Genomic DNA, 26,777 nt, shown 5'->3' with positions numbered 1-26,777 from the left:
GGGCCAAGGGAGGGCCCATGTGTGTCAGGCGAAGCTCTCCAGCAGCACAATCTCGAGCCGGAGCCGAAATCGCTGATAACAGTATGTACAAAAGCATGTAGCACAAAGGCCACGGTCGCTCTGAGCAATAATCAACTGTACCGATAGTCGGGAGAAAGAAATCCCAAACTCGGCGGGTCCGAATTGTGTTTGTATGTTGCCCAGCATGAAGAGGACTCAACCCACCCGAGCAATCTACCTGACCCTCTGCCTAGAGTTCTAGTGGCAAAATTATCGGGCCATCCCTTTGCACGAGAGAATGATAGGAAGGTAAACATGCACCAATATTATGTACGATGTGCTCAGTTATACAGCCCATCTCATTGATATCACACTTTCGAAGAACCGACTAGTGGCTCCCTCACGTCGTTGACGCTGGCGACCGAGCGCTAATCTTCGGTTCTGACGGCAGCTGCCATTCCTGCGTTGGGGCGTCGATCAAAATGCCAGTTATGTGCTCGTGGATCCGCTGGGCAGCTCTCCAATAGGCCATGTGGTTTGGTCCCCTGGGACAAACATGTGAGGGACGGTGCATCCGGCTCGGGTTGGGACATATACCTCCAGAGCTCTGGCATTGAGTGGTGGACTGTTATAGCGGAAGATTTAAGCATCAAGGGGTGATCTGCTTTGTGTGATAGATCATAATGTGGCGCTGTTCACATTGGAAATTTAACGGAGCCTCGGGTATCATTATTTGGTGATCTACGCCCGGGGGCAAAAGCAAATATACTCTACAGCCTGATCCTACTCTTAATTCCCAACTGCAACATCATAAACACCACAGCCTGATAGATAAAGAAGGTCAATAATAGATAGGTAGAGAGTCGAAAATTCTGGAGTTCGTTTTGAACATTTGTGTTCGTTGCCTGCTGGCAAGGGTCTGCAAGTTCCACCCCCCTTGGCATGCAAGGTGCCGATAACTTCATAGCCCATTCCTCCAGGCTCATTTGAATTCAAGGGATAGAACTTGAACTCAGAAGGATTGTACCTGGCCCAAGCTCAATGCAACGCTTCACTCTGAATCAAACATCAGATGTGTCATTCGAAATTGATGTTTGGGGTTCCCACATGGCTCGCGCGAGAATTTCTCCTGGCCATGCCTTGCTGCCACGTCGCTACCACGCTTGAATCCTGCGATGTGCGACTCATGGCTGGAAATATGCAAGTGACAGTAACAAGACAAGCAACTCTTTCTCCCTATACCTTCTTCTTTAGGTTACGGCCGTTTGTGACCAAGTTACACTTCTGGTGAAGGTCGGACATCTGCGTTTTCTTATATCTTACCCCCGAGTATTTTGTCGCAGACTGCGCCTGCAGTTACTCGAAAGTTTTCATTCCGCTGCCCCAGTCTATTCTTTAATCCTATTTCCTCTCGTTTGTGGGAATTCTGGAAGATTGTTGTCTCAAAGAAAAAGAAAAAGAGTAGTTTGTTGGTCTCTCCCAATAATGCCTAGATTCCGCAGATCCAGGAATGACTCTCAGATGGATTTCAGCGCAACAGACGATGTCGAGGAAGATTTTCCTCAGAAGGCCCAGAAGGGCGGTGTTGCGCCCCGGTATATGGGAACATTGGCTGATCAGCGAGATATGAGTGCACTGGGAAGAGTTCAGGTTCTTCGTGTGCGTGATTAGCCCTGATCATGCGATTGTAGATGAGCTTGCTAACATGACGCAGAGAAATTTCCGATTTATCTCAATTGTAGGGTTCGGATGTACCCTGATCTGTACATGGGAGGTCATTTTAACGTGAGCTTATCGTTTCATGGATGCTGCAGCGACGATCATTGAGTGGATACTAATACCGCATGTAGATTACTATCATCTGGTTTGGCTGATGGCGGCACAGCCGGCTTAATTTGGGGATTCATTGGTGTTTCCATCGGATTTACTCTTGTATATGCTAGTATAGCTGAGATGGCTTCGATGTAAGTGATACAACTTTGCATAATCACGAATCCGGCGCTAATAAATTGACAAGGGCGCCAACTGCTGGCGGCCAATATCACTGGGTATCAGAATTTGCGCCACAGAAAGGTCAAAAGTTCCTCAGTTACATAACTGGTAGGTATTTCCCTACATTTTATTGAATAATAGTATGTGTCTAATGACTTCTTTCTAACATATTCCTTAGGATGGCTATCTGCTATGGGCTGGCAATGTGCAATTGTCTCCATCGCATACCTGGCTGGTACAATCATTCAAGGTCTGATTGTTCTAAACAAACCAGACTATGATTTTCAAAGATGGCATGGAACAATGCTGGTGATTGCAATTTCAACATTCTCTATATTATTTAACACTTTCTTAGCCAAGAACTTGCCGTTTGTCGAGGGATTGATTTTAATCATCCATGTTATTGGTTTATTTGCCATTATTATTCCCCTGTGGGTACTGGCACCGCGTAACAATGCCTACGCTGTGTTTACTAGCTTCCATAATGGTGGCGGTTGGGATAGCTCAGGGACAGCGACTCTGGTTGGACTCTCTACGACCATCACATCCATGCTGGGCTATGACTGCTCTGTCCACATGTGTAAGTTTTCTTTATACCATTGGAAATTTAAGCATATAGCTAAAGAAGAACTCTAGCGGAAGAAATCAAAGATGCATCAGAGACGCTTCCTAAAGCCATGATGTCCTCTGTAGCAGTCAATGGTGTCCTTGGATTCATCATGTTGGTCACCTTATGCTTCACACTAGGGGAAGTGGACATGGTATTGGACACTCCGACTCATTTCCCATTCATTCAAATTTTCTACAACACAACTCGCAGTCTCGCCGCCACCAACGCGATGACAGCAGTTCTCGTAGTGACCTTGACCGCTAGTACGATCACCGAGGTAGCAACAGCATCCCGACAGCTCTGGTCATTTGCCCGGGATGAAGGACTGCCATTCTCATCGTTCTTCGCATATGTAGGCCAATGATCATCACTAGACATGTCGTTTAAACCTGACTAGCTGACTATACTGACAGGTTACACCTGGTTGGAATATCCCCCTCAACTCCGTAATGGTATCGTTGGGTGTTACCGTCCTCCTCTCATTGATCAACATCGGGTCCGAAGTGGCTCTCAACGCCGTCATCTCTCTAACAATCACGTCACTGATCTCAGCATACATAGTCTCGATTGGCTGTGTGTTGCTGAAACGACTCCGTGGCGAGCCACTCCCACACCACCGCTGGTCGTTGGGTCGATTTGGAATGGCAGTGAACATCGGGGCACTGTGCTTCCTAATACCCATTTTTGTCTTTGCTTTCTTCCCCCTATCGACGCCCGTGACGGCTGAGACGATGAACTGGGGCGTAGTGATGTATGTGGGCGTCATTGGATCGGCAACGGCCTATTATTGGGCGAGGGGCCGGCATCATTTCATTCCACCAGTGGCGTTAGTCAACCGGGAGGATGAAAATTAGTTTTGCTGAGAAAGTGGCTTGTTCATGCCGTACGATCTTGCTGTTCTTTGTTAATTTCTTGTCACCTTTGCCCCTTTTTTATTGATGAGTTTATGTGTATTTATCTTTTCTCTGCACATGTACGCTAAGATGATGTGATGTCTCGAAAAATTGAATGAATGTTTGTACTTAATTTGTATAGCTTAGGTATTTGTGGAGCCCTTGTGTAATCTGATCAATAGTGGATCATTCAAGCCCCTTTACACCTGGATCTGCTTTGACTAACCACTTAAGTAACTAGTTACTGTTCTCTAAATTAGCTAATAGAAACTGTGAGTATGTCACGACCACTTCTACGCGTACTGTATGTGGAATTATTTTGGAAAAACAAAGAAAATATTATTCTCAGACCGTGCTGTTGTAATCGATAACTTTACACTCCGTCAAAGATTGACAGTTCAAATGTCGCAGTCGTTCAAGTTGTAACCGAAACTATGGGAACTTGAAATGGCCCAAACATCGAAATGCCCCTATTTCACGTGTGTCGTCAGCAGATGATTGGTTTGGAGCACGGACAACAGTATTTACGTAGTCCGGTCACCTTGGGCATACGCGGTATGAATCGCCAAGCTTGCGAGCTGGTTGAAATGCCACGCGGATTTGGTCGAGTAATCCGAAATGAACCCGAGGTCCAAAGAACGAATAAGCGAACAAGTTTCAAATGTTCATTTACATGTATTTACTTCGGGCCTTTTATATACCTCATGCTACGGCAGAACCCCCATTCATGGATTTGACCGCTCATTCTTAGACTCTAGAAGAGGTAGTAGATGCATATACTTAACATCATCCCTGCAAGATAACATGACAAACCTGGTCTACTCTGTCAAAAACCGCTGAGGACGGCAAGTGAGCAACCAAACGGTCGGAAAAATGGCTCTTTTCCGTTGTACCCACTTCTGCCCCCGATCATTTGAGTTATCAGATGGGGCGGATTCTCTGCCGAGCACTTCCTAACACGGGAGCGCATACCAAGTCTGAATCAATAATCCCTGTCATGACTTTGGGGGGAGAGTCTCACGACACCCAACTATGCCGGATACCCGTGGACCCGAGAGTAGTTACAGTATTTAGCAAGAATCAGTTCAGCCCAGCCTGCGACGATCCTGTCTCCAGGGGAGCCCTCACTAATTCACTGGGCCCCATTCCCTTACAGTACATTGCAGAGCAGCAGCAGTTCCACTCAAAGTGGGAATCGGTCCATGGGGTTTCTAGAACGACCCACTGATTGGGAACGCCAGTGGTCCCGAACCCAGGGACAAGGCTCAAGGGACATTTAGGGCGGGAAAGTGGAACAGATCTATTCCAGTAGCTGATGGGATAGTCCCAGTATAGTTGAACTCCATAAACTAAAGGGAAGAAAGGAAATTGAAATGACAATCTGCCCCTTTTTTTCATCTTGTCTCCTCCCTTTCTCTGGCTGACAGCGAATCGGATCGATGAAGTGACACTGGTGTGACCGAGACTAATCTGATTTGATTGATAACGTAATTCCCGGTCGGGCTGTACACCCGGCCGAGCTGTACACCCCAACCCATTAGAAAAATTTAAATCGATATATATTGGCCAACATATATTAATTTAGCTAAATAACGCGATTTATACATCGATTGATCTTATGGCCAATATTCCCACATCCACTACACCGAGGCGGAGCCCTTTTGGCTGGCTGACCTGGCTGAATAGGCGTTTTGCCCTGTGTATTCGAATCCACCGGAGTAGCTTCATCTAGTAAATTTAGCTGCGTAGCTAGTTGTAGGCCCTCTTCGACCGTTAGGCCAGTATCACAGGGTATCTGCCTATTTGATCGATTGCGTTTTTGGCGTTTTTTCTCATTGGCTGTACGTAAATTTGCGTTTTCCTGTGCGAGTAACGCTGTGTTGTGTAGCGATATATAGTGACCTTTGATAATTTGATCTAACATAGTCTTCGATGGGCTTGGTGGGCTATTTGACCGTTGTTTTAATAGATCTTTCATCATAGAAGCTTGTTTTTGTAGTTGAATGACAGTTCTCGGCGTTTTTGGTGTAAATTGGCTAGATCTGCTGCTTGGTCGGCTTCCTGGGGGTGTTGGTGTTCGTAGAGAGATATTAAGCTTCGAAAGCACTCTTTCTGGATCAATAGGCACTAGGCCAGCAGCTATAAAGCTATTTTGAATAATAATTGGCTTTTTGAACACTTCCAGTCTTGCGCGTTGGTAGTCATCCAGAAAATCAAACTTATCAATGTGGTTATAGCCTACACGCGCAAGATCACTTATAAAGCGACCGTATGCGCGTTTAAGCACTGCGAAACATCCAACATCAAGCGGTTGTAATAAATGCGAAGAATGCGCAGGCATACAAAGTGGTATAATATTGTTTTCTGCGCAGATTTGGTCAAATTTAGCCGTAAGATGGCTACCATGGCCATCAAGAATCAATAGCCGAAACCGGCCATGTACGCGCGAATTTGTACATGGGATGAATAGTTTCTGTAGCCAACGTAGGCCAATTTCATCGGTAGTCCAGCCATTATTTGAGACCTCAAATCGCCAGTCTTTTGGTAGATTATCAAACCAACCAGCCATAGCAACTTGGCCTTTAAAAACTATACATGGCGGTAGCGAATAGCCATCTGCACAAATAGTTTCAATAGCAGTAACCCATTCGCGGTTTCCTGGTTGTAATATAGCTCTCCGACCGTAGTATCCAGCCCGCGTAACCACTTTCTGTGTTGAAATAAGACCCATTGCAAACCCTGTCTCATCGAAGTTGTAGATATCCTCCATTTGGATACCGTTATCGTCAATAGCACGTTGTACGGTCGCAAACCACTCTCGTAGCGATTTAGGATCTTCGTTTAATGCGCGTTGATAGTCGTAACGCCTAGAGAAGCGTGATCGAATCTCTTCGCGTCGATTTATGAAGCTTGATGGCCAATTTTTACCAACTGTTGGTGGAGGGTAGCTACCACGCGCAGCTAGTAGTATATTAGCCATCTCTCGTACAGTAGCTGGCCTAGGCGCTGCTCCACGCGTATCCATAGAGATTATCCATTCAACAAGTGAATCCTCTTCTAATTGTGTCAGTTTATGGCCATTTGGACGTATATCGACGCGTGATTGTACACCATTGACGCGCGTAGCCAGCGTTGTATGGGGGATATCGTATAGCTTTGCTGCTGCGCGGAGAGAGTTGATACGGCCATCTTTGATATCTTTAACGGCTAATAAGATCCTACCCTCTTTTCCGGCAGAATTTCGAGACGATTGGGCGCGAATTGGTGGCATAGTGGCTGGTTAAAGTTGGTATATTGGTAGGAAGATGTGATTTTTGATGGGGTGTACAGCTCGGCCGGGTGTACAGCCCGACCGGGAATTACGTTAAGGGAGCGGCTGACATAAGTCATCGGCCCCGCTGCAGTGGAGAGTTCTGACGGTTCATGTTTGCTTTTTCTCTCCATCGAGATGGGTTCGATGTTATTTATTCTTAATCTAGATTTAAATTATTCTTAAAATGAAATAAGCACATAAATGACTCTGATTTAGTGATAGTTTCGTCCCCAATATTTCCCCCTTTCCCATCTCCTTTAACCGAGAAGTCGTTTGGTTCAATTTAGATCCGACCGGCATCCGGCTTCGGCTATTCCTGTGTATCCGGATTACCATTTTCGTGTTTTTTATTTAGCAATCGAGCAAGTCACAGGAATTGGATGACCACTCCAACGCCTCCGACTGGTGTAACTTGTAATGCACTGTCGATCGTCAGAGGGTCAAAATGGATCAAAATGGATACCCAATCCCCCATGATAATTAATAGACTGAATAAACTTCTCCGTTTAACACTCGCCAAGATACTTTATGGAGTAAAATATCCCCCCTTTCCTCTAATTTTGGTGGGAGGCCAGTATTAAGATTTCCGGTAAACTAAAGTTTTTTCGTGACGAAGAATGTGGCAAAATCAGATAATGTAAGTTCCCATGCCCGAATCTGGCTTGTGCTTCCCGTATTTTTTCTTTCGCTTCGTCTTCCCCTTCTTCATGGCTGGGAATCCTGGTCTGTCTTTCTACTATTAAATTCTTGCTTTCCCCGATGCCCGGATCCACTACCTCCATCCTCATCCCACTTTTGTCCTTGTGGCTGTTACATTAAACCCAAATAATCCCCCCAATCTTCTCTCGCCGGCTTCCTCTTCCCTCTGATACCTGTTACCTTATCTCGGTGTCTCTCGATCCCCCGACGCCCCCACCTCGGTTCTTTTCTACCACCCATGGGTACGAGGTCCCCATACCACTCGACTTTTCTTCCCTTCTTTTCCCTCTTTTTATTTGACTCTAACCAAATTACCCCATCTTTTTTGAATAGTTCACGCCATTGTTGACACAATCATGCCTTCGGCAACTATTGTGGCGGGTCGCCCTCGCAGAAGCACCTTCCAAGATATCCCCGTTTCTTCGACCTCCCATCCCGATAACCCAATCCCTGAAGAACCGCGCGGGGTAGAATCCCTCTCAATCACCGACTACACTTTCAATGGTTCATCATCCTCGCAAGATTCCGACTCCAATGCCTCCAATTCCCCCGCTACCCCCATCACACCGCCAGATACCCAGAATGAGCAAGAAAACTCTCTGAAGACTAGTAGTACTGGCCGGCACCGACGAGCTTCGACCGTCTTGATCTCTCAAAATGCGGAGGATATGAGGAGAGTATTGGAGAATGTTGGAACTGGTGGTACACAGCAGATTAAGTCCATGTGCTGTGGAGGTGGTTGTTGCCGGGGCCGGCCTTTGGAGATGGTCGATGGTCCAATTTCGGGCTTTAATTCCATCACCGCCCCCGATAACAAGGCCTTTGCTAGTCTGGGCTTGAACTTGAACCTCCTCACGCTGGACAGTGAGCTGTCCAGCATTGCCCCACTCCCCGAGAAGACGGTGTCTTTCTCGCCCGCCCCCGCATCGCTTCAGGCTTTGCCCATGGGGCCATTGGATCATCCCCCACAATTCGTGCAGCCGCATCCTCCTTACGAGGTCTATCGCGCGCCTCTCCATCATGCACGTGAGTTGACCAAGGGTGGCGCGGAGAAGCGCACATATCACTTTGACATTGACGTCACTGACTACCCCGCCGAGAGTGGGATGGTCGATTTTGTTGTTGGAGGTGCGATTGGTGTATGTCCAAAGAACAAAGATGAGGAAGTCGAAGATGTTTTGAATCTTCTGTGCGTACCGAAGTCTATGCGAGATAAGAAGGTTTTGATGCGTACCACCACAGGCCGCTGGCCAACTATTTGGGGTGACGACAAGCCACGAGAGTTGGTGACAACACGCCGTGAGGTACTGAGCTGGTGTTCAGATATTCAGAGTTATGCCCCGACAAAGGCCCTCTTCCGACTTTTGGCTGAGTACACTACCGAGCAGAACCAGAAGAAGGTCCTTGAGTACCTTTCATCAGCACAAGGCCAGGGTGCTTTCTGTGACCTTCGTACTAGCTCTCATATCAGCCTCTCTCAGTTGCTGCACGCCTTCCCATCCTCTCAGCCTCCCCTCGATTACCTTCTTTCTGTTCTCAACACTTTGATGCCTCGATTCTACTCCTTGTCCCAAGATCCCATGATCTCTTGCCAGTTCAAGGGCACTGAATGCCGCCGCTTGTGCGAAGTTGCCGTGACCGTCGCTGAGTCTGATGACTGGCGGGGTGGCAACCGAACTGGTGTTGGATCCGGCTACATGGAGCAGCTTGCCCAACGTTTCATCAAAGCCGAAGAGGCTGGCGAAAAGCTCGACGTTTACATTCCCATGTTCCGTGGTCTTATGGCCAACCCACTCGCTACGCGCTTCGCCTCTGATGGACCCATGCTTCTAATCGGTGCGGGTGTGGGCATTGCTCCATTCCGTGGATTCGTTCAGCGTCGCCTGCAATCTGCCAACTGTGCCAACAAGGTCTGGGTTCTTCAAGGTGTGCGTGACTCGCTACTTGATGAGCTGTACAGTGGTGAGTGGGGTGTTCATGAGGATAAGGTTCGAACTGTCGTACAAAGCCGTCGCGGAGAGAGCCGCTATGTCCAGGAAGAGGTCCGTCATCAGGCCGATCTGGTCTGGTATGTGATCAACGCCCTCGATGGGCGTGTCTTCGTTTGCGGTAGCGGCAAGGGTATGGGTGAGGGTGTTGAGGCTGCTCTTGTCGAAGTTGCAATGGCCAAGGGCAACCTGAACTCCCAAGAAGCCGAGCTTTTCTGGCAGCGAAAGAAGGAAGCTGGCCAGTACATTGCTGTAAGTTGATTCATGGTTAAAGCCGTGCAAACATATCACTAATTTTGACTACAGGAAACTTGGTAATCCAAAAGTTCCACACGGGAGCAATACCCAGCATCTTACCTTGATTTGACATTCTTATTCATTTCAAAATTCTGTCGTCTGTACATATTCCGACAGATTTGCATATGCACATAGAATGTGCAATTTTGCCTTTCTACTATAGGCTGTTTGTTAGGTGGTTATTGTCAATGGGTAGCAGATGAATGTGTCTCGCCTTACCCAGCTCAATCACCGACGAGCCTCTTTTGATTCATGTATTTTAGCGGGCCGGCTTCTTGTTTTCTGTTTTTCATTATTCATTTTCGATCTGAATCATTATCTCGAAAATTTCGTTCTCTTGACTCAATCTCGGTTACCATTGGAGTTGTGGAATCTTACTTTATTCTTGTTACGAGAATCAAACATTGGGCATGCGCCCACATTACCCACATTGGGTTGAACATGTCATGGCCTCTTATCTACTAGATCCATATCAATCAACATAATATTTGATTCGTCTATTGAACTGATCAATCAAACTTAATATGCCTATGCGTTCCCTGCCAGAAACTCTCATGCGCTATTCCTCACCAATGATTCAATGCGAAAGCTAAGCACGACTGTCTACTTCTTCGGCCGTCCTTCCTGTTTCATTCCAAACAGTCTAACCTAACTTTATCTCCGCCCAAACATTATCGCGAAATGCAGCTTTGAAAACCTTCCCCAATCCCGCTCTCCCCTAAAGCCCACGCTCTTCATTTCTCTCCAGCAATAACACATAATATAGGTCCCATTCAGACTCTTCCCGCTCGTTGGGTATATCATATGTCCAGATAGGACATTGGTCTTGGGTAAAAATGCTTTACATCCGACATAGCAATGAAAGTACATATATGCCCATTGCTCTTATCAACACGAGTTTCATCCAGAACAATACTGTCGCACCGGTCTCCTTCTAAGCCAACAATGTCACACCAGCGGGGTCCGGCTCCCAATGCATGTGTCTTTGTTGTTGATGCAGGGCCGGTATCATTATCATCTCTGGCCAGAACGCAAAGTTCTTGGCGCCATGTACAGAACTGGAGAATGGGCATGAAGCTTAGGGAATTTGTCGATTTCTTCTTGCGCGGGACTGTCCTTCGTAACACCCCAAACGGACTATCGGGTAAGATTGCTTCTAGTTTTGTGGCGTTCTGGGATATGTTCTTTGGAACCTAACGTCCGTATTCATGTGGTACAGGTGGTGCTAAAGAAGAGATGTTGCCTGGCATGGATGTTGGACTAGTGTGGTTTCCTCTCGCATCACTTACAATACCTGACCGCGCCTGAGGAACAGCTGCTTGCTTTGTCTGATTTTTCCGGTAATGTTTGTTTGTTGCACGTTCGTACTCACGGGAGTTTGTCCCTCTTTCATCTCTTTTCGTCGAATAGTTATCTGTGTCTGGGCTTATTTGTATTTCGATCGTCAGCAGCATCATATTGTATTCCCTGACTATGTCTAGAACTATCTGGAGTGTTAATTTCAGGATAGTAGAAATAGCGGTGATCATGATATCTATCTTCTCGCCTGTTTTGCCATTGTCTTGTTGGTGGTGGCATTGTTCGCCAGTCCTCGTCAGAAATGGATCCTGCATTGCTTCTTAAGGTCATCTGAGCACGATGATCTCTTCCTCGAATTTGTTCCTGACTTTGTTCTCACTGTACTCCTTCGGAGGGATGTTTCTCTACACGCTCTGGTGGAGGAGCCGGGTGTGTTCCCTGGATTTCAGAAGGCTGTTCTGCACTGTCTGGGTTAAAAAGGGTATAACCTCCCCATCGATTATCTTCTTTGGCCTTTGATATCCGATCAGGTGGAGAAGTATAACCCGTGGCTATTGTATTTTCTATAGAGTGATACAGATGAATTACGATTGAGACTGGATGAAAGGTAAATTTATTGATGAGCGCTCACATCTACATGATAATTTTGATTTTCTCTGCATGGAATAGATATCGCAATATCGAAATAATCTTCAAGTTGTCACTGTACAGTGAGCTACATGTCTACAGGCCGTCCTTCCAAGTAACATGGTCATGTTTAATGCCGTGCATATTGCTTTTAACATACATTCTGCATGTCAGGTGGCTTGTTGCTATATTATGTATATCTCACAGCCGTCAAAATGCGAATTTGGTCTACAATATACATATCAGGAGCTCATCATATCCTAATCATGTATATAGTACTTTTGAATATCTCGATCATTATCTCGTCAGTCTTCAAGATTCGTGATACCTATTAGTACTTTAAACCTTTGAAGTGTCCGGGTACCTAGGACATAGTACTCGGGGACAACTTCCAGGTTTAGAATTTCGAATTCTACTAAGTACTAGTAGTCAGTCGCAGATACTACTACTAGTAGTGAACTTGAATACTATATACTATACACTGTCCCAAAGCACGCACATCCATTTCATGAAAAAGAGATACTACTAGATACCTAGGTAAATCTTTGCCTATTTCTAAGGCTCTAAAGCCTATCTATCTGCAATTTTATTAAATCCCCAAGTCAGAACTCATAATTCCCCACAGATAACTTAACCCACTTCCTTCAAGTTCCACCCCATGCGACCCCAGCATTGCCTACTCTATCCCGGCTGACCGGCCCGGGCAGAGTGATAAGCAGCCACGTGACCCAGTTGTAGTCCAGCGATGTGTCACCAATTGACATTTAGCGGGGAAATCAGTAAAGCAAATAAATCAATTGAATGATATAAAAAGGCCCGTCTCCAGATATTAACCAAATATCCTTTCATTCCTATACTTTCTCCCCAAAACCGATATCGGGCATTGTACATACTCATTACCTACCCCACCACCGATAAGCTATCAAAAAGTGGGGGAATCTCAACACCAAAACCTCCAACCAACACGTCCAAAACACCAACCACAAACCCAAACCCAAACCCCAAACACAATGCCCTCCCTCCAAGACAGCAAGATCGCCTTCATCGGCGGTGGCAACATGGCCTCCGCCATCATTGGCGGCCTAACCACCAAAGGCGTCAACAAATCGAACATCATCGTCTCCGAGCCATGGGAAGTCAACCGGGAAAAGCTCGCCGCAACAGGCGTCCAGACAACAACTGTGAATGCCGAAGCGGGCGCCAGAGCCGACATCGTCATCATCGCCGTCAAGCCACAAGTAGCTAAGAGCGTATGCGAAGAGCTCGGCGCCTCATGGGGCGAGCGGCAATCCCTCCCCGTCGTGGTTAGCATCGCGGCCGGAATCACACTGAGCAGTTTGGAGGAGTGGTCGACGACTAAGGACGGGCGATCTGCGCACGTTGTGCGCGTTATGCCGAACACACCTGCGCTAGTTGGAGAAGGTGCATCAGGTGCATTTGCTAGTGCGACGGTAACGGGCGAGGAGAAGGAGCTTGTGAACTCGCTGCTGAGCAGTGTTAGCAAGGCTACTGAGTGGGTTGAGAAGGAGGATCTGCTTGACGTTGTCACTGGTCTTTCTGGTGAGTTTATTGATATGCTTGGATGGAGGTGATTGTTGCTAATGGAATGATGTTTTAGGATCTGGGCCTGCTTATTTCTTTGCTATGGTTGAGCATCTTGTAGCTAGTGCTACTGCTTTGGGATTGCCGAAGGAGCAGGCAACTCGCCTGGCTACTCAGACTTGTCTTGGTGCGGGCAAGATGCTCGTTCAGTCGTCTGATGAGCCTAGTCAACTTCGTAAGAACGTGACTAGTCCCAATGGAACTACATATGCTGCTTTACAGACATTCGAGGGTGAGGGATTCCAGGAGATTGTTGATAAGGCTGTTCGGGCGGCTACGTCGCGGTCTGCTGAGCTTGGTGCGAAATGATAGATCTGTTTAGCCTATAGAATATACCAAAATATAAGACAGGCAATGGGAAGACAAGGGCTTGAATCGTCTTGAACTTCTAGACATAGACATTCCACTTGAGCATTTTAGAATGGTGTTTGAAAAGATAATAGTATCTATGGCTAATGTTGTAAGTTTGGGCCGATCACTAAAAGTACCTGTTAGATACCTGGGCATGAACTGCAGCAGATATGTAGGTCAGTTTGATGAAAATCATTCACGAGGTCAGACCCCGTGGCCAGCATGTTTGATCGATAAAGGCAGTGACCAGATGTCTACTCCTTCAACTGATGTCACTTTGGAGTTTAATGCAATATGCAGATGCACCACTTAATTTTTCCTCGGGTTCCATACGTGGACGTAGGGAACTAATGGAGAATCAGTAGTACTGGCATGCTAGTAGACTATGTTCTATGTAGGTGTGCCCGACGATGGCTGTTGTATTAGGTACTAACCTTCCTTACATCATGAAAGAAAATACGCACCTGCCGAAGAGTTTATTAATAAATTTTTTGAGGTTTTACATAAACTAAAATAAAATAAGATGGCAGGCTATTTTGGAGTCGGTTATATCCGAGACCAGTATATGTCATTAAAGCGGTATGGAGTCAACAAGATGCAAGATCAAGACTGTTGGGCAACCCTTGCTGTACTACGACGCATACTATAATGTATGTACAGAGGTACTTACAGGTAGCAGGGGGCAAACAGGGCAACAAACAGGCATTGGAGCTCAGAATGGTCTAAGCAAAAGACTGGATCGAGTCTGCTGCAGGGGCTTATCAACCATTGACAGCCCGGTTCGTGGGACACTGACACCTCACCGACGACCGAGAAGACTGTGTAGATCGCTGCAGAACAAGTGATACCCAAAACTGAGTCACGTACGGAGTAACCATGCCAGTGAACAAAGTACGCTATCGACGTTACCTAGCACTTGGCAGTATAGCTCGGTACATGAGAGGCGTCATAGCTAAAAAGTTTACACTCTGCTGGGTCCAAAGGCATAATATTGTGGGGGTTGGCATAGGCTTTTTTCAGAGTTAGGAGAGGATGTGGAGCATGCACATGGGGAAATACTTCGTACAAGGTTTAGATGAGCGGATCGCAGTCTCCCAGAAACCAGGGAGTTGGGACAGATAGATTAACCATCGAGAATGACAGGTGGTAGCCGAACTTTGAGATCTTACTGTTTTGATTATTATTATTGTCATTTTCCCCTTTTTTCAAATTCAATTCTTTGATCAGTGAAGTTTCTTATTATGTTATATTATTTATTTTTGAATTTTGCTGGTATTTAATTGGATGCCCTGTGGGATTTATGCCATCCCTCGCATTTTGGACTGATATTTGCAGGGCAACGGATGCAGTTGAGATTCAAATGTTGCCTCACTGAAAGAGTTGAGATCACATCAAAGACCCGAATACCCGGGGAACCAATGTATTAGAATTAAAATAAAAATAAAAATAAAAATAAAAACAAAAAAAACCAAAAGGGTTATCATTAGAAGTTCAGACCCCGAAATCTCCAACTATTGAAAGCGTAAGACGATGTAGGTAGATAGCAATTTGCAGGCGTGAACTCCCCTTCCCCACCCTATATCAATTCAACCAATTCAACAAAGAGTAAATGCCAATATTACACTTGGCAGTGAAGGATCGTTCCTTTTGATTAATTTGAAAAGAACCAAAAAGAAACAGAAACCGCCCAATCCGTTGTAACCGTGCTCTGTGACTCTATAGTGCTGCAAATCAAAAACAAAATAGAAATTAAAGTTCTTTGTTGGTGCGCAAACTTCCCAAAAATGCGATCGTCCATACCCAAATACCAAGTACCAGGATATGTATGGGACCTCGGAGAGGCTAGGTTGCACGATGACAAATTCCTGCATGGTGCATGACGCTATGTATTCCGCGGTTCTGGAGTAATTATTCCGTCCATTCCCCGGGTACTGGGGGCACCTTATCCGATCATCATGCTGGCGCCAATCCTTGGTGCAAGAGCCGATGATCTGCATCCCTCTGCACGATCTCGGATCTCGCGAATGGACAAGGTTCAATCATGGCAGGAATGACGATCTGTCATTATTCAGAGGAAATAATTGAAATTTTTAATTTTCCTTTTTGGCTTTTCTGTCTTTGTCGTGCCTTGGGGTGGCAGGGAATCCACAGTGGAGAAGGTCTAACCGGGAAAACTTTTGCTGATTCTTTGTTCTCAATTGTGTCGAATCCGAGTCCAGATTTGCTTTTTAATTCATGCGGTGCTTTCACACGCAATCAAAAGAAATATATTGTGACTGCACTGGACAAAGAGGAAGAATAAGAAAACAAAATTACGAATCAAAAAAATCAAGTACGGTATACATAACAAAGGACAAAGCGGACAAAATCAGGGAAAGATCTCCAGTAAGGAGGGCTTTGACCGCAATAAAGCACGAATCCCCCATAACTAGTCGGCTAGCCTGCTAGCCTGCGATCTCGCCCTTGAATGACCAACGAATCACAACCGAGCCTGACAAAGATCCAGATCGAAGGCCTCGTGGAGGCTGGATCCGAATTCCATAGTGGCCTCCGCTGTGGTTCCGAAAGGGGAGATGGATCAGTCTAATTGGGTGGACCGCAAGAACCTTAGCATCTGCTTTGACGCCTGGTTAATCGCGAGTGGCGTCTCCCCCCCCTCCCCGACACTTGACTTGCTTAAGCTCCGGGGTTGACTACTATGTTAGGGAAGAGCGCCTTTTTTGACGGCCCGTCAAGGAAGAAATTTGCTTATAAGCGACTAGTAAAGTGGGAGAAAAGCCGGATGGAGTCTTCATTTCTGCGGAGGAAGACCAAAAATGTCGTACACCCGGAAAATGGGTGTCACATTGATTGCAGTTGACAGGGATTATCGACAGCCACGAAACATTGCTGGGGGTACAATACCGGGGAGGAGTCTCCTTTGTTTGAACCTTGAACGAGGCAGTTTGGGTTAGATCACGTCGGGCGCAGTGCCCGGTATAGTGTCTGTGCAAGCATTAAATCAAATGTGTTTCGGGGCGGCCCTCGTTGACTTGCAGCTCTGTATGTACGCCGTACTGAGTACACTTCAGGAACATACCTTGTGATAGCTTCGGCCATTTTCAAGGACCCAAACCTAACAAGGAAAAGTGGACATTATCTATTGTCTCTTTCTTGGAGGATGATTGGATAGCCGACTCAAGACTCGTGGATCACACGGCCCATTGTAGTCCAGCTTACATCTTTTTGAGTGGCATCCCCACTTAGCAGGATCTCCGATGGGCAAATGCTTGGAGGAACCGGGCTTTTGTGCCATTTGTCTTGTCAGCCTAAATGTGGACCATGGAAGTGGAGACTCGGTTGTCTCTTCCATCTTTCGCTTTGAATGTCTGGCGTGGCAAGAAATTGGAGTAAACTAAACTTCTAGTGTGGCTAGTTATTTAGCTAGAGACCACACGGGACAAAGGTAAATATAGGCGATACGCGAGCCGCATGATAAATATGATGGAAATATCAAATATCAAATTAGAGGGAAGATCAATGGCGATCAATAAGAAGTGACCGACGCTAGAAGCACAAGAACCACTGTCAGACACTCATGTCACATCGAGGGGTACTCAAATCCCGGGGAGTGATTCCTTTCAAACCACGTCAGTCTCTCTCCCACACCTTCTACTAACCCACCACCCACCCCATCACAATACATTCCGTAGCGGGATCAAGCAGCATGACAAGGGAGAAAAAAAAAGAAAAGAAAGAAATGCATCCAAGAAAACAAAAAAGAAAAGAATAAACCACCAAACAACATGAGATATCATATGCATGAAGGCGGTCTTTCCCATCAGCTGTGCATCATTCCCCTCCCCCATGAAGATCAACCCACGCCAATCAAGTGATCCGATCATTCAGCTCATGCCTTGTTCTTTTGTCCACTTTTCCGTAACCCCAAAAGCCAAATGTCGCGTCACGGATGGATCCTAGCGGATTCTCCGTGTGGATGATCTGACGTACGGGAGTGCAAAAGGACTGGACGTGGATCCAATGCGCCACATTCTGTATGGTTCATCTCGAAGGAAGTGGAGACGATTTGAAGAACCCCTACGGAGTGGGCGATCTACCCATCCCTGTCCAGGCATTGATGTGCCAAGGAGACCACACCACGGATACCAGCCCCTCTAGCCTTTTCGGTGGTCTCTGCCTCCCTTTCGTGTTCGTTCTTTGGTCGATCGATCTTCGTGTCCACCGATCAGAGGCTTTTACACTTAGGATCGAACCGAGGTGAACAAGATTCCCGTCAGGTTCTTGTTTTTCCTTTTTTTCCATTTTGCTCCTTCTTTCCCTCCTGGTGCACAAGAGCTTCCAGGGATAAGTTCTCCATTCCCCCGAACCAGCTACTACTCGTGTTCTCTTTAATAAGTCTGTGACATAAGTCCTAGAAGAAGAAAGAATAAGGACCAAAAATACTATTTTCGGTTTACATTACATGACCCTTTACCCACCGTCCGGGATAAGCTCTAGCTCGGGACGAGTCGCGATCTGATGGTAACCAGTCGTAGGCTGCGATGGGTGTCTGACACAACCTACAAAGTGGAACTCACCACACCCCGGGAGTCTTCCATCTCAAGGCCCCGGCGATCCTTCCTTGGCCTCGGAGACTGCTTTCTGGGCTAGGTGCGATCCACCGATCACATTTGTGATGTGGTTGGTTTGACTTTTACCATACGGGAGATAGTTCCATAAAATTACCACTGGCAAAGGAAAATCCTTCTGTCTCGCCTGCCGCCGTAATTCGGTAGATTTAATGAATTTCTTCTTGACTCCATTTCCTAGAAAACTTGTGGTCTCCACCGAAAAAGCAATCGATGTCTGGTCCAGTATTTGAATTAATTAAGTTCAGCTTGACTCAGGAACAGTCACAACATGGCACAAGGCCGTTCTCCACCTTCTTGCCTCTCTTTCCCCCTCCCCCCTGCGGCTGCTACTGCCGGCATCCTCCATCCCCTTCCCCGACTTTGGTATGTGTCGAGGGTACTCTGTCGGAGATGCCTATAGAGAATACTTGATGCACTTCTGGTGACTTACGGACCTTGCCGATTGATCTGATCTCAGTTAGATTTCTTTTTCTTTTTTCAATAAATTCCCATAATTTGGCATTTTCCCAAAGAAGGATCCGTCATTAAACCCAAAAATGCCTTAAAAGCCCGAGATCAGTTTTCCTTCACGGCTATTCTATTCACGATATCAGCGCCAAACAATGTCAACCACTGGGTTGTTTGGGCATGTTTGGGGTACTAGGAGTAATAGTGTTTCTTAAACCAGTCTCAGCTGGATTTTGGGGTTTCCTATTCTTTCATTTTCCTTTTTTTTTTTACTTTGGAGACTAGACTGACTTTATGGTTTTCTGATTTTGGACGCAAATGTCCCCTCTGACACCAAGAAACAATGATAATAAAATAATAAAATAAAAATATTGGAAATAATAAAGATGTGAAAAAAAATATAAAAATATAAAAAAATAAAAAAATGCCAAAACTGCAAAATGCAAATAAAATAAATTTAAATTAATCCACCCCATCAGAATCCATATCTCGATGGATTTATTCAAATTTGCCTATTTTTAAAATAATTATTCAAAAATCAAATTCATGTATTTAGATTCTAATATTTAGAATAACCCGAATACAAACACGAACTAACACCGAACCGGGGAACGAGGAGTTCCTGAAGGCCCGCGCCACCTGATAGATCCTGGCACTAGCCAGATGGACTATGCCCGGTTGACAGGAACCAACAGAGATCCTTGGCGTATCTGTCAAGGTCAACCTTAAGGATGCTCCATAGGGTTTTTTGGCGATTTGTACCCCTCTTCTCCGTCTGCATGCCTTGAGGGCACGGAGGAGTGATGCTCCGTAGTTTGTGGCTCCCAAGTACCCACTTGCGCCCACGATCGTCATTTTTCTGGGCCCCCCTGGTTCTTGCTTTCCATGGACCTGTAACAGCTGGGTCTTGCGTCGGAACATGTCTTTTTTTATTTTAAATTGTACAAGCCCTGCCTTATTTGGTGACCCCAAAAGGACCGCATTTCCATCCGCTCTCATTCCCCAACCTTGCATGACCTTGGCTACTCTGCCATGTCAACGTAAATCAAGTCCAGTATCCCAGGTGTGTTCTCTTTCATTTCCTCAGCCCCATTTATTCTTATTCCTACTTTAATCCTCTCTATCCCTCCTCATTCCTTAAATCCTACTATACGTGGCGCTCGTGTGGCTAGGGACCTTTCACCAAGGAGCCTACTTCCTTACATATTTGATTTTCGCAAATCTGATCTCTGACTGTGAATGCTGTGCTTAGAGTTATTTTGATCTGTGAACGCTTTGCTTTATAGCTTTATACCCCTCCACCCGCATTTATACCTCGTCTATGTCACAGCCTCGTGAGCTGGACGAAGACCCCAACATGGCCATTTCATATACAAGCCGGCCCCCGGTTGGTCACTCTCAACAACAGCTACCTTCATTTCGCGATGTGAGTTACACTTGAATCAGTGCAGCAAAAGCAAAAGACAAGGGTAACCAATAAGCTAACAAACCTATTACTGTAGATCATTCCACCTCACCTTCACGATGAAATCGATTCTTCCACATACTATAACTCACGCCCTCAATCACAAGGCCGCCCTAGCTCGGGGCATGAGATGGTAGCAGACCCTCGTTCTATTCCAGGTTACACCGCAGCCCAATCACCCAAAGGAGTCTATGGAGAGCACCACCATGAATACACTACTCGAACCCACGAACACCCAACACGACCAATGAGTGATCACCTATCTATGCGATTTCAAGAGAGCGCCGCACGAGGACCAAGTCCCATTCTACCGCCTATTCGAGACTTGGGACCCATGCAAGACAGGAAGGGATATCCAGAAAACAGGATGGCTCCTGCCCCAGCACCACGGTCCGACCCATATGCGCACGAATATCGCGCTGCGCAACCCGCCCCCATTCCTGGACCAATGGTCGATCCTAGAGCCGCAGAACAATATGGTACCCCGATTATGCATGCACAGCCGCCTTACGGCCACCCTATGGCTTACCCGGGTGAACAAGAACAACTGTCGCCACCAATAATGGGACGCCCCCAACAAGCCAATTTTGGTATAATGGGCGACCCGAATGATTCAAAGAGCAAACGTCGACGTGGTAACCTGCCTAAGCCGGTGACAGACATTTTGCGCGCCTGGTTTCATGAGCATCTGGATCATCCTTACCCTAGTGAAGAGGATAAGCAGATGTTTATGACTCGCACTGGTTTGTCGATAAGCCAGGTAAGAACTATCGCCTTTGAGTACCATGTCTCAATCATGCTAACATTTCTTCTTTTTTATCAGATCAGCAATTGGTTTATTAATGCACGGAGACGACAACTTCCTGCTTTGCGCAACCAAATGCGAAGTGGTGGAGATGACTCGCGGCATTCGCCTTCGGCTTACAGCGACGTCGACCAGGCTTCCGACTTAGCCTCTCCTCACCATTAAACTTACATGAATTTTTCATATGCATATTGAAAAAAAGAGTCGCAGTCGCCCCTGCGGCGCAGACGATATTTCGCATCCTTCTTTTAACGGCCTCTTATTACTATTATTATCAACACCACGCACATGATACACGGCATCAACAACTTCAGCGTTCGGATTACGACAGGGAATGCTTCCCTCCCCAATTTTCTTCTCATTCCATTCATGATTCCACGGGGTTTGGGTACACGGCACCGGTTGGAGATAGACTGGCATATTACTTTCTCTCCTATGTCTTTTTTATTATTTACTTTTTGATTCGATTTCTTTATCAGCCTCAAGATTGTTAGATCCATCTTTTTTGGTTATCATGAAATCCCTCTGCCATGATGGCGACATGGGAAGCTTCAGATACCACTTCTTGATACCCTTATTTTATGACTTTGGATGTTATTTATCAAGCGGGTTGTTCGGGAAAGGGGGTACTAGGGATTTACGGGAAATTATCATTGGATGGGCTCTTATTTTTTTATTCACTATTATTATTCGTTTCTTTTTCTATTTGGATCATTTGATCGAGTCTCTATGCATCTGTCGCACTGCACTTGATCCTCATCGCATACCTCGGATGTCGCGCCAGGCCCAAGATTTGCATTACTCGGCGTTCTACCGGTTCCAAATTCAATAAATTAGCATGACAGATCCTTCCATTTGATTGACATGATCTTCCCCCCTCCCCTTTCGTTTACAAATAATATCTTGCTTTTCGCCTCTCTTATTCGAGAGTAGTGGATAATCATAATCGATAAAATGCATATCACCTCCCCTCCCCGCCAGAAAACACATGACGATCCCGTATTATTGCACGCATGACGGGAAACGTGGATCATGCCTTACGCCCAGGCGGCACGGAGGAGCCACTTTTCCAGCCAATCTAAATGCTGATCACCTCATTCAAGCTGAAGGAGTGTGTAAAAAAACGGAGAGAGTTCAGCTGGCATTGGTTTTTGAATTTTGAATTTTGAATTTTGAACCTCCTGAGACAAAAAAAGGCCCGGCACATCCGAATCACTACGGGGGACTACGGATATTGAGGCTCCAACTATGGACTCCTTCGTTCCTTGAAACACATTATTGTTTCCGTCTCGTCGACCCTGTAACTCGAATCTTTAATCCTCTGCTGCCTGGATATTAGCAGGGATCGCAAATTGCGGGAAATACTCTGATCCCGATCCAAGCTTCCCACCTAATTTACTTTGTCTTTCACGATTAGCCGTCACAGATGCCGACGACTCAATATTGGGATCACTCCAACTTTCCCATGGATCCGGATTCCAATAACTCTGGTTATTTTCATCCTTCTCCGACCTGCCAACTTGACCGGACCCACATGGACCCAAATGCCAACCTGGAAATTCATGCGATCGAGATTTACGTTCCGCTCTTTGCCATTGTCTATTCCATGACGTCGTAATCAATCTCAATAACGTACTGTAAGTGTGAATCTCGGGATCTCTGCCCTTTTTCACAGCGCTTAGAGTTTGGTTCGTCCGCGCGGTTAAAATAACGGAATCTATTTGCCGAACTCTGGCCTATCACTTGTGTCGGAGATTGACGGCTGTCAAGGGGGTGTCAAAAGGAATCGAAAAACTCAAATGTCGAAAAGAAAAGCCCCCTTTAATTTCCAGATTCAGTCCCAAATTTTAGATCTTGTTGTTTGGGGGAGTGTTTCCACCGTTAGATGATGACACCCACGTCTCAGAATACGGGGCACGCCATTCGAAAGCTAAAGTTTAGAGTAGACAGGCAGTTTTTTTTTTTCTTCTCCCTTTTTTTAAAATTCCCTTTTTTCTTTAAATTGAGGACCGATTGAGGACCAAGGTTGGTGCCAGCCACGTGAATCCTGCGGATGAGAATCCCACCCACAAAGATACCGATAACCACGGTGATATAGCTGCCACATGGAGTAATCTCGGGGACATTGGAATTGTAGCTTGCGCCAGCTGGAGTCCACATCCCCGCTGTTATGTGGATTCGGGGTCTGAGGCGGTGATACGTCGAGCCATACTTCTTCTGATCGCCATTTGGGTGACTTCTTTTCACTTTATCGTCTGAGACAAATCTTTCCAATATTGGGGACTGGACCCGGCGGTATACCTTCAAACCAGAAAATGATATGCGCGGAAAATAATCGGGATTTGATGGGCAAATTAGAATACCAGAAAAATGAAATGAAGAAATAAATGTGTCAATTATGGATTCCAATCCTTTGCTGTCACGATGGGGGCGGTCAAAGGATGTCAAATACGGAATATGTCCGACATGCCATGAGATGGAGTGAGAAATCAAAGAGTATAATTGATTATAGATCCTATTCGGGGTTTGCTCCGGGCAGGAGGATCATTAGGGGTTCATGCTGAAGGGAAGTGCATACAAAGTCAATTTCCAATTCGGGGATCATCAATATGGGTCTTAAGGTCCCCGCTACCAATTCCTGTATAGACGCCCAACACCAGCACATAGCTGCATGAAGCATATAGGCCAATACGGAACAAAATAGATAAAAACCGAATCAAAGATTAAAGGCCCAGAGTCAGTCTATGACAGGGAAGAGACAGCGGGAAGCCAGCATTGGGCGCGGTTATGCAAGCCCTGGTCACATCCAGAGACCAGAGACCAGGGTAAGAACTTGGAACAAAATTCCTGGCGCGTAGAGCGACAGGGACGCAACGAATCATATATCCCGGAGATATTTATCCTTTATTTCCCCGCGCAGCCATCGACAGGGGTGGCTGGTTGAGGATAGTGCAACATAAGCAGTCAGGGATGAAGCTATAACTTGATTAATCACATAGCGGTGAATTTCAGCCCATGACGTTCTGGCGCACGATGGGGTGTCACAGCCGCTGTTCGCGCTGCAAGCCTGTGAAGAGGATCAAGATAATCTCAATCATGATCTATACATTCTTATTATCTGCGAGGGTTCTAGGGGCGAGATGCATCGGAGCTATCATTTCTTTTTTTGAAAAATGTGAGCTATCTCATGTCAGTCTGGGTGGGCGCCTATGACGATCTGGTGCAGATCGAGGTGTTCGTGAGGGTGTTCATCGGTGAGTTTTCCTGCAAGCCAATGGGGTTTGATTGCAGGATCAGCGAACTGTTTTTATTCATTCATTTCTTTATTCATGATTCATGTTTTTTTCTATCCCGTACGGTAATTTATTGATACAAATGTTTATGTTCAAGTTTCTTTTTTGTTGTTCCTATTTTTCTTTTTATTCGCCCATAATACGGAGAACGCGGAGAAACATCAAAGTTGCAACTTTGACCCTCACATCATAAATTGCCCTGCCCTATTATCTTTCCTGTAAGATGTTCTTATCTGCAGATAGATGATCATGTAACATAGCCAAATGTCTCCTTCCTTCTTAGGCAGCTTGGGTACCCAGCCTTGGTAAGGCGTCGGGCGTATAAAGTGTAGATACACAGACACGAACCTTGGAAATTCACAAGGCTACACTGTCATGGTGCGGAGAAAGGGATGTGTCAAGGTTTTGGATCTCGATGGATCGCGATGGATCACACTATTGAATTTTTTATTTTTTTGTGCTTTGTTCTTGTCAATCATTCGATTGATCGACGGCTGGACCCACCGTTCCACTTAGCAAAATCAATAGTGCCGGCAGCCTGGGCCAATGTTACTATAGCATGGTCTCATCCCGGGACTATTGAATTTTCTTCTGGAACATCAAACCGAGAAATCGCTAAGCCCGCATTTGTGGCTAAGTTTAAGGTCGCCAACTGACTTTGACTTGTAAGCACGGAGTTTGCCGAGAAGAGCAAAGAGGGCGCGGTGAAGATTTCGGGTTCGGTCCTAAGGTGCGGAGTACATGGTTATGGTGTGGATGCGAACTTCAGGATTCGGTAAATTCGGCAAAAATGGTCGGTGCGAAAATCCATGGATTAAATTTACTTTGGATGAGTGAACCGGCTAGCCGAAGTGACAGCTGCAGGCCTAGGCGATGCCAAATTTAATATTGTACTCTGTAGGCGCGGGCGATGTGTACCTCATGCGTAGCTTGCTCGTTGATATCTGATATTTTGAAGTGGCGTGTTAACATAATACAAAAATAATGGATTCACCACGTGTGCAAACAACAAAACTCGGGACTTTCGATGATTTGCTCTTAGTGTCCATGTGTTTGCCAATCCAGCTTACAATCTGAAATATTACTATATCTACCAGGTACTTGTAGTCATATCCAGGGGATTCAAGTTTGTACAGATCTTGGGATCCACGAGTGGGAAGAATCAATGTAACATCAAGCCCTCTACCTAAGCTAATTTGAATAATAATGGGAACGATTCTGTTTCAAGTAATTCTATTATTCATATGGATCTAAACATGAGTTGTCGAAATTTTGCGTATTTATATGAAGCACTTCCAACTCAGATCAAGTAAGTAATCCGGGAAACATTCGAATCATACTAAATATTGGTATTCCAGTTATTCAAAAGGCCTATTCACAATTGAATGAGCTCTAGGACACAATCCAAAACTACGACCACACTTCCACTGTCCCCGTGGACAATATACTGTGAATAAAACCTCTGGTGAAAATGCGGGACCAGATTGCTCCAGTATACCTAATTCAGCTTAGAATTTGAAAACGAAGGCTAAGCTTCCATGGCTGTATCAAATAAAAGTAAAAGAGCGAATCCAGGCATGCATTAGCGCCAGCCAAAAGCTATTATCGTATGTCATTCAAACACTTGTGATATGTCACTGTTATCGATAGAGGAGAAGTATCGGTAGTAAGGGAGTCATGTATATGCTAAAGCCTTACAGAACGTTGGGGCGGAAGCGTAGAGAAATATCAACTTGAAGCTATTCAAACATGCACTTAAAGCCTCATGTTTCATGATATCATTCTACTGCACGTGTGTCTTCAATACCACCACCGACCTGGACCTTTATACCTGGAATCAATATACCCTCGATCGTTTCTCCGCTGTAGGATGATCAACTCAACCCCAATGGCTGGGGGACATATGGCATTATCGTCTTCGGATAATTCTAATTATCTTTTTGACTTGTTCATTGGAGAGGGGAAGGTGCCCAAGCTCACACTATTTTCGCACTACTGGGTCTTTTTACATCAAAATTCGTACAGAGTTATTATTCAACGAGATGGGACAAGTCTTGAGAGTTATAACCCATAAGTGTCCAGAAAATAATTCTCATGAAAAAGTACTTCGAGATGAAGCTGAGGCTTGACAAGCAGTCATTTGGATTTGATCTCAAGTCTATCTAGTTCTTCATAGAGCTTACCTGTCTAGATAATGAAACCAAACCCAAAGTGTCTGTTGAAACGCGTATTATAACCAATTTATGGGTGGTTTTAATAGTGGGTGGAAATTGGAGTTTTCTTGCAGTCCTTCATGGTTCAACCTCTTCCAAGGTTCAAAAGCAGCCACAACTCGAAATACTTAGCCGACATCAGATGGCATTACAGTATTGCCAACATCTATATATAGCAGAATGAAAATATCACGGCACTCTCATACGTGATGTCACATTTGGACCTTGAATTTGAAATACTAGTACCTTAGA

General features: G+C 45.6%; 6 protein-coding genes across 6 annotated transcripts; 4 read left to right on the top strand and 2 right to left on the bottom strand.

Moving 5' to 3' along the window:
* Nucleotides 1–1,521: 1,521 nt before the first annotated feature.
* On the top strand, nucleotides 1,522–3,456 carry N7478_007872 (putative GABA permease; the record flags this gene model as incomplete). The annotated part of the gene is made up of 7 exons (XM_056924086.1): nucleotides 1,522–1,659; nucleotides 1,715–1,785; nucleotides 1,851–1,964; nucleotides 2,018–2,100; nucleotides 2,171–2,572; nucleotides 2,629–2,954; nucleotides 3,016–3,456. 7 exons carry the CDS (start codon nucleotides 1,522–1,524, stop codon nucleotides 3,454–3,456), a joined length of 1,575 nt encoding a protein of 524 aa, XP_056776812.1.
* A 1,624-nt stretch (nucleotides 3,457–5,080) lies between these two features.
* Nucleotides 5,081–6,766, bottom strand: N7478_007871 (uncharacterized protein; the record flags this gene model as incomplete). The annotated part of the gene is made up of 1 exon (XM_056924085.1): nucleotides 5,081–6,766. One exon carries the CDS (start codon nucleotides 6,764–6,766, stop codon nucleotides 5,081–5,083), a length of 1,686 nt encoding a protein of 561 aa, XP_056776811.1.
* A 979-nt stretch (nucleotides 6,767–7,745) lies between these two features.
* On the top strand, nucleotides 7,746–9,813 carry N7478_007870 (FAD binding domain protein; the record flags this gene model as incomplete). The annotated part of the gene is made up of 3 exons (XM_056924084.1): nucleotides 7,746–7,749; nucleotides 7,841–9,747; nucleotides 9,802–9,813. 3 exons carry the CDS (start codon nucleotides 7,746–7,748, stop codon nucleotides 9,811–9,813), a joined length of 1,923 nt encoding a protein of 640 aa, XP_056776810.1.
* Nucleotides 9,814–10,806: 993 nt separating this feature from the next.
* On the bottom strand, nucleotides 10,807–11,405 carry N7478_007869 (uncharacterized protein; the record flags this gene model as incomplete). The annotated part of the gene is made up of 2 exons (XM_056924083.1): nucleotides 10,807–10,929; nucleotides 11,082–11,405. The coding sequence occupies 2 exons, from the start codon at nucleotides 11,403–11,405 to the stop codon at nucleotides 10,807–10,809; spliced, it is 447 nt and encodes a 148-aa protein (XP_056776809.1).
* Nucleotides 11,406–12,728: 1,323 nt separating this feature from the next.
* On the top strand, nucleotides 12,729–13,629 carry N7478_007868 (pyrroline-5-carboxylate reductase family protein; the record flags this gene model as incomplete). The annotated part of the gene is made up of 2 exons (XM_056924082.1): nucleotides 12,729–13,278; nucleotides 13,337–13,629. 2 exons carry the CDS (start codon nucleotides 12,729–12,731, stop codon nucleotides 13,627–13,629), a joined length of 843 nt encoding a protein of 280 aa, XP_056776808.1.
* A 6,441-nt stretch (nucleotides 13,630–20,070) lies between these two features.
* Nucleotides 20,071–21,184, top strand: N7478_007867 (homeobox domain-containing protein; the record flags this gene model as incomplete). The annotated part of the gene is made up of 3 exons (XM_056924081.1): nucleotides 20,071–20,175; nucleotides 20,252–20,974; nucleotides 21,038–21,184. 3 exons carry the CDS (start codon nucleotides 20,071–20,073, stop codon nucleotides 21,182–21,184), a joined length of 975 nt encoding a protein of 324 aa, XP_056776807.1.
* Between the last annotated feature and the right edge of the window lie 5,593 nt (nucleotides 21,185–26,777).

Source organism: Penicillium angulare, assembly GCF_028827245.1.
Source record: "Penicillium angulare strain IBT 27051 chromosome Unknown utg000005l_segment0_segment0, whole genome shotgun sequence".
NCBI lineage: Eukaryota > Fungi > Ascomycota > Eurotiomycetes > Eurotiales > Aspergillaceae > Penicillium > Penicillium angulare.
The sequence above is the reverse complement of the archived record's forward strand: the minus strand, read 5'-3'. Positions and strand labels throughout refer to the sequence as shown.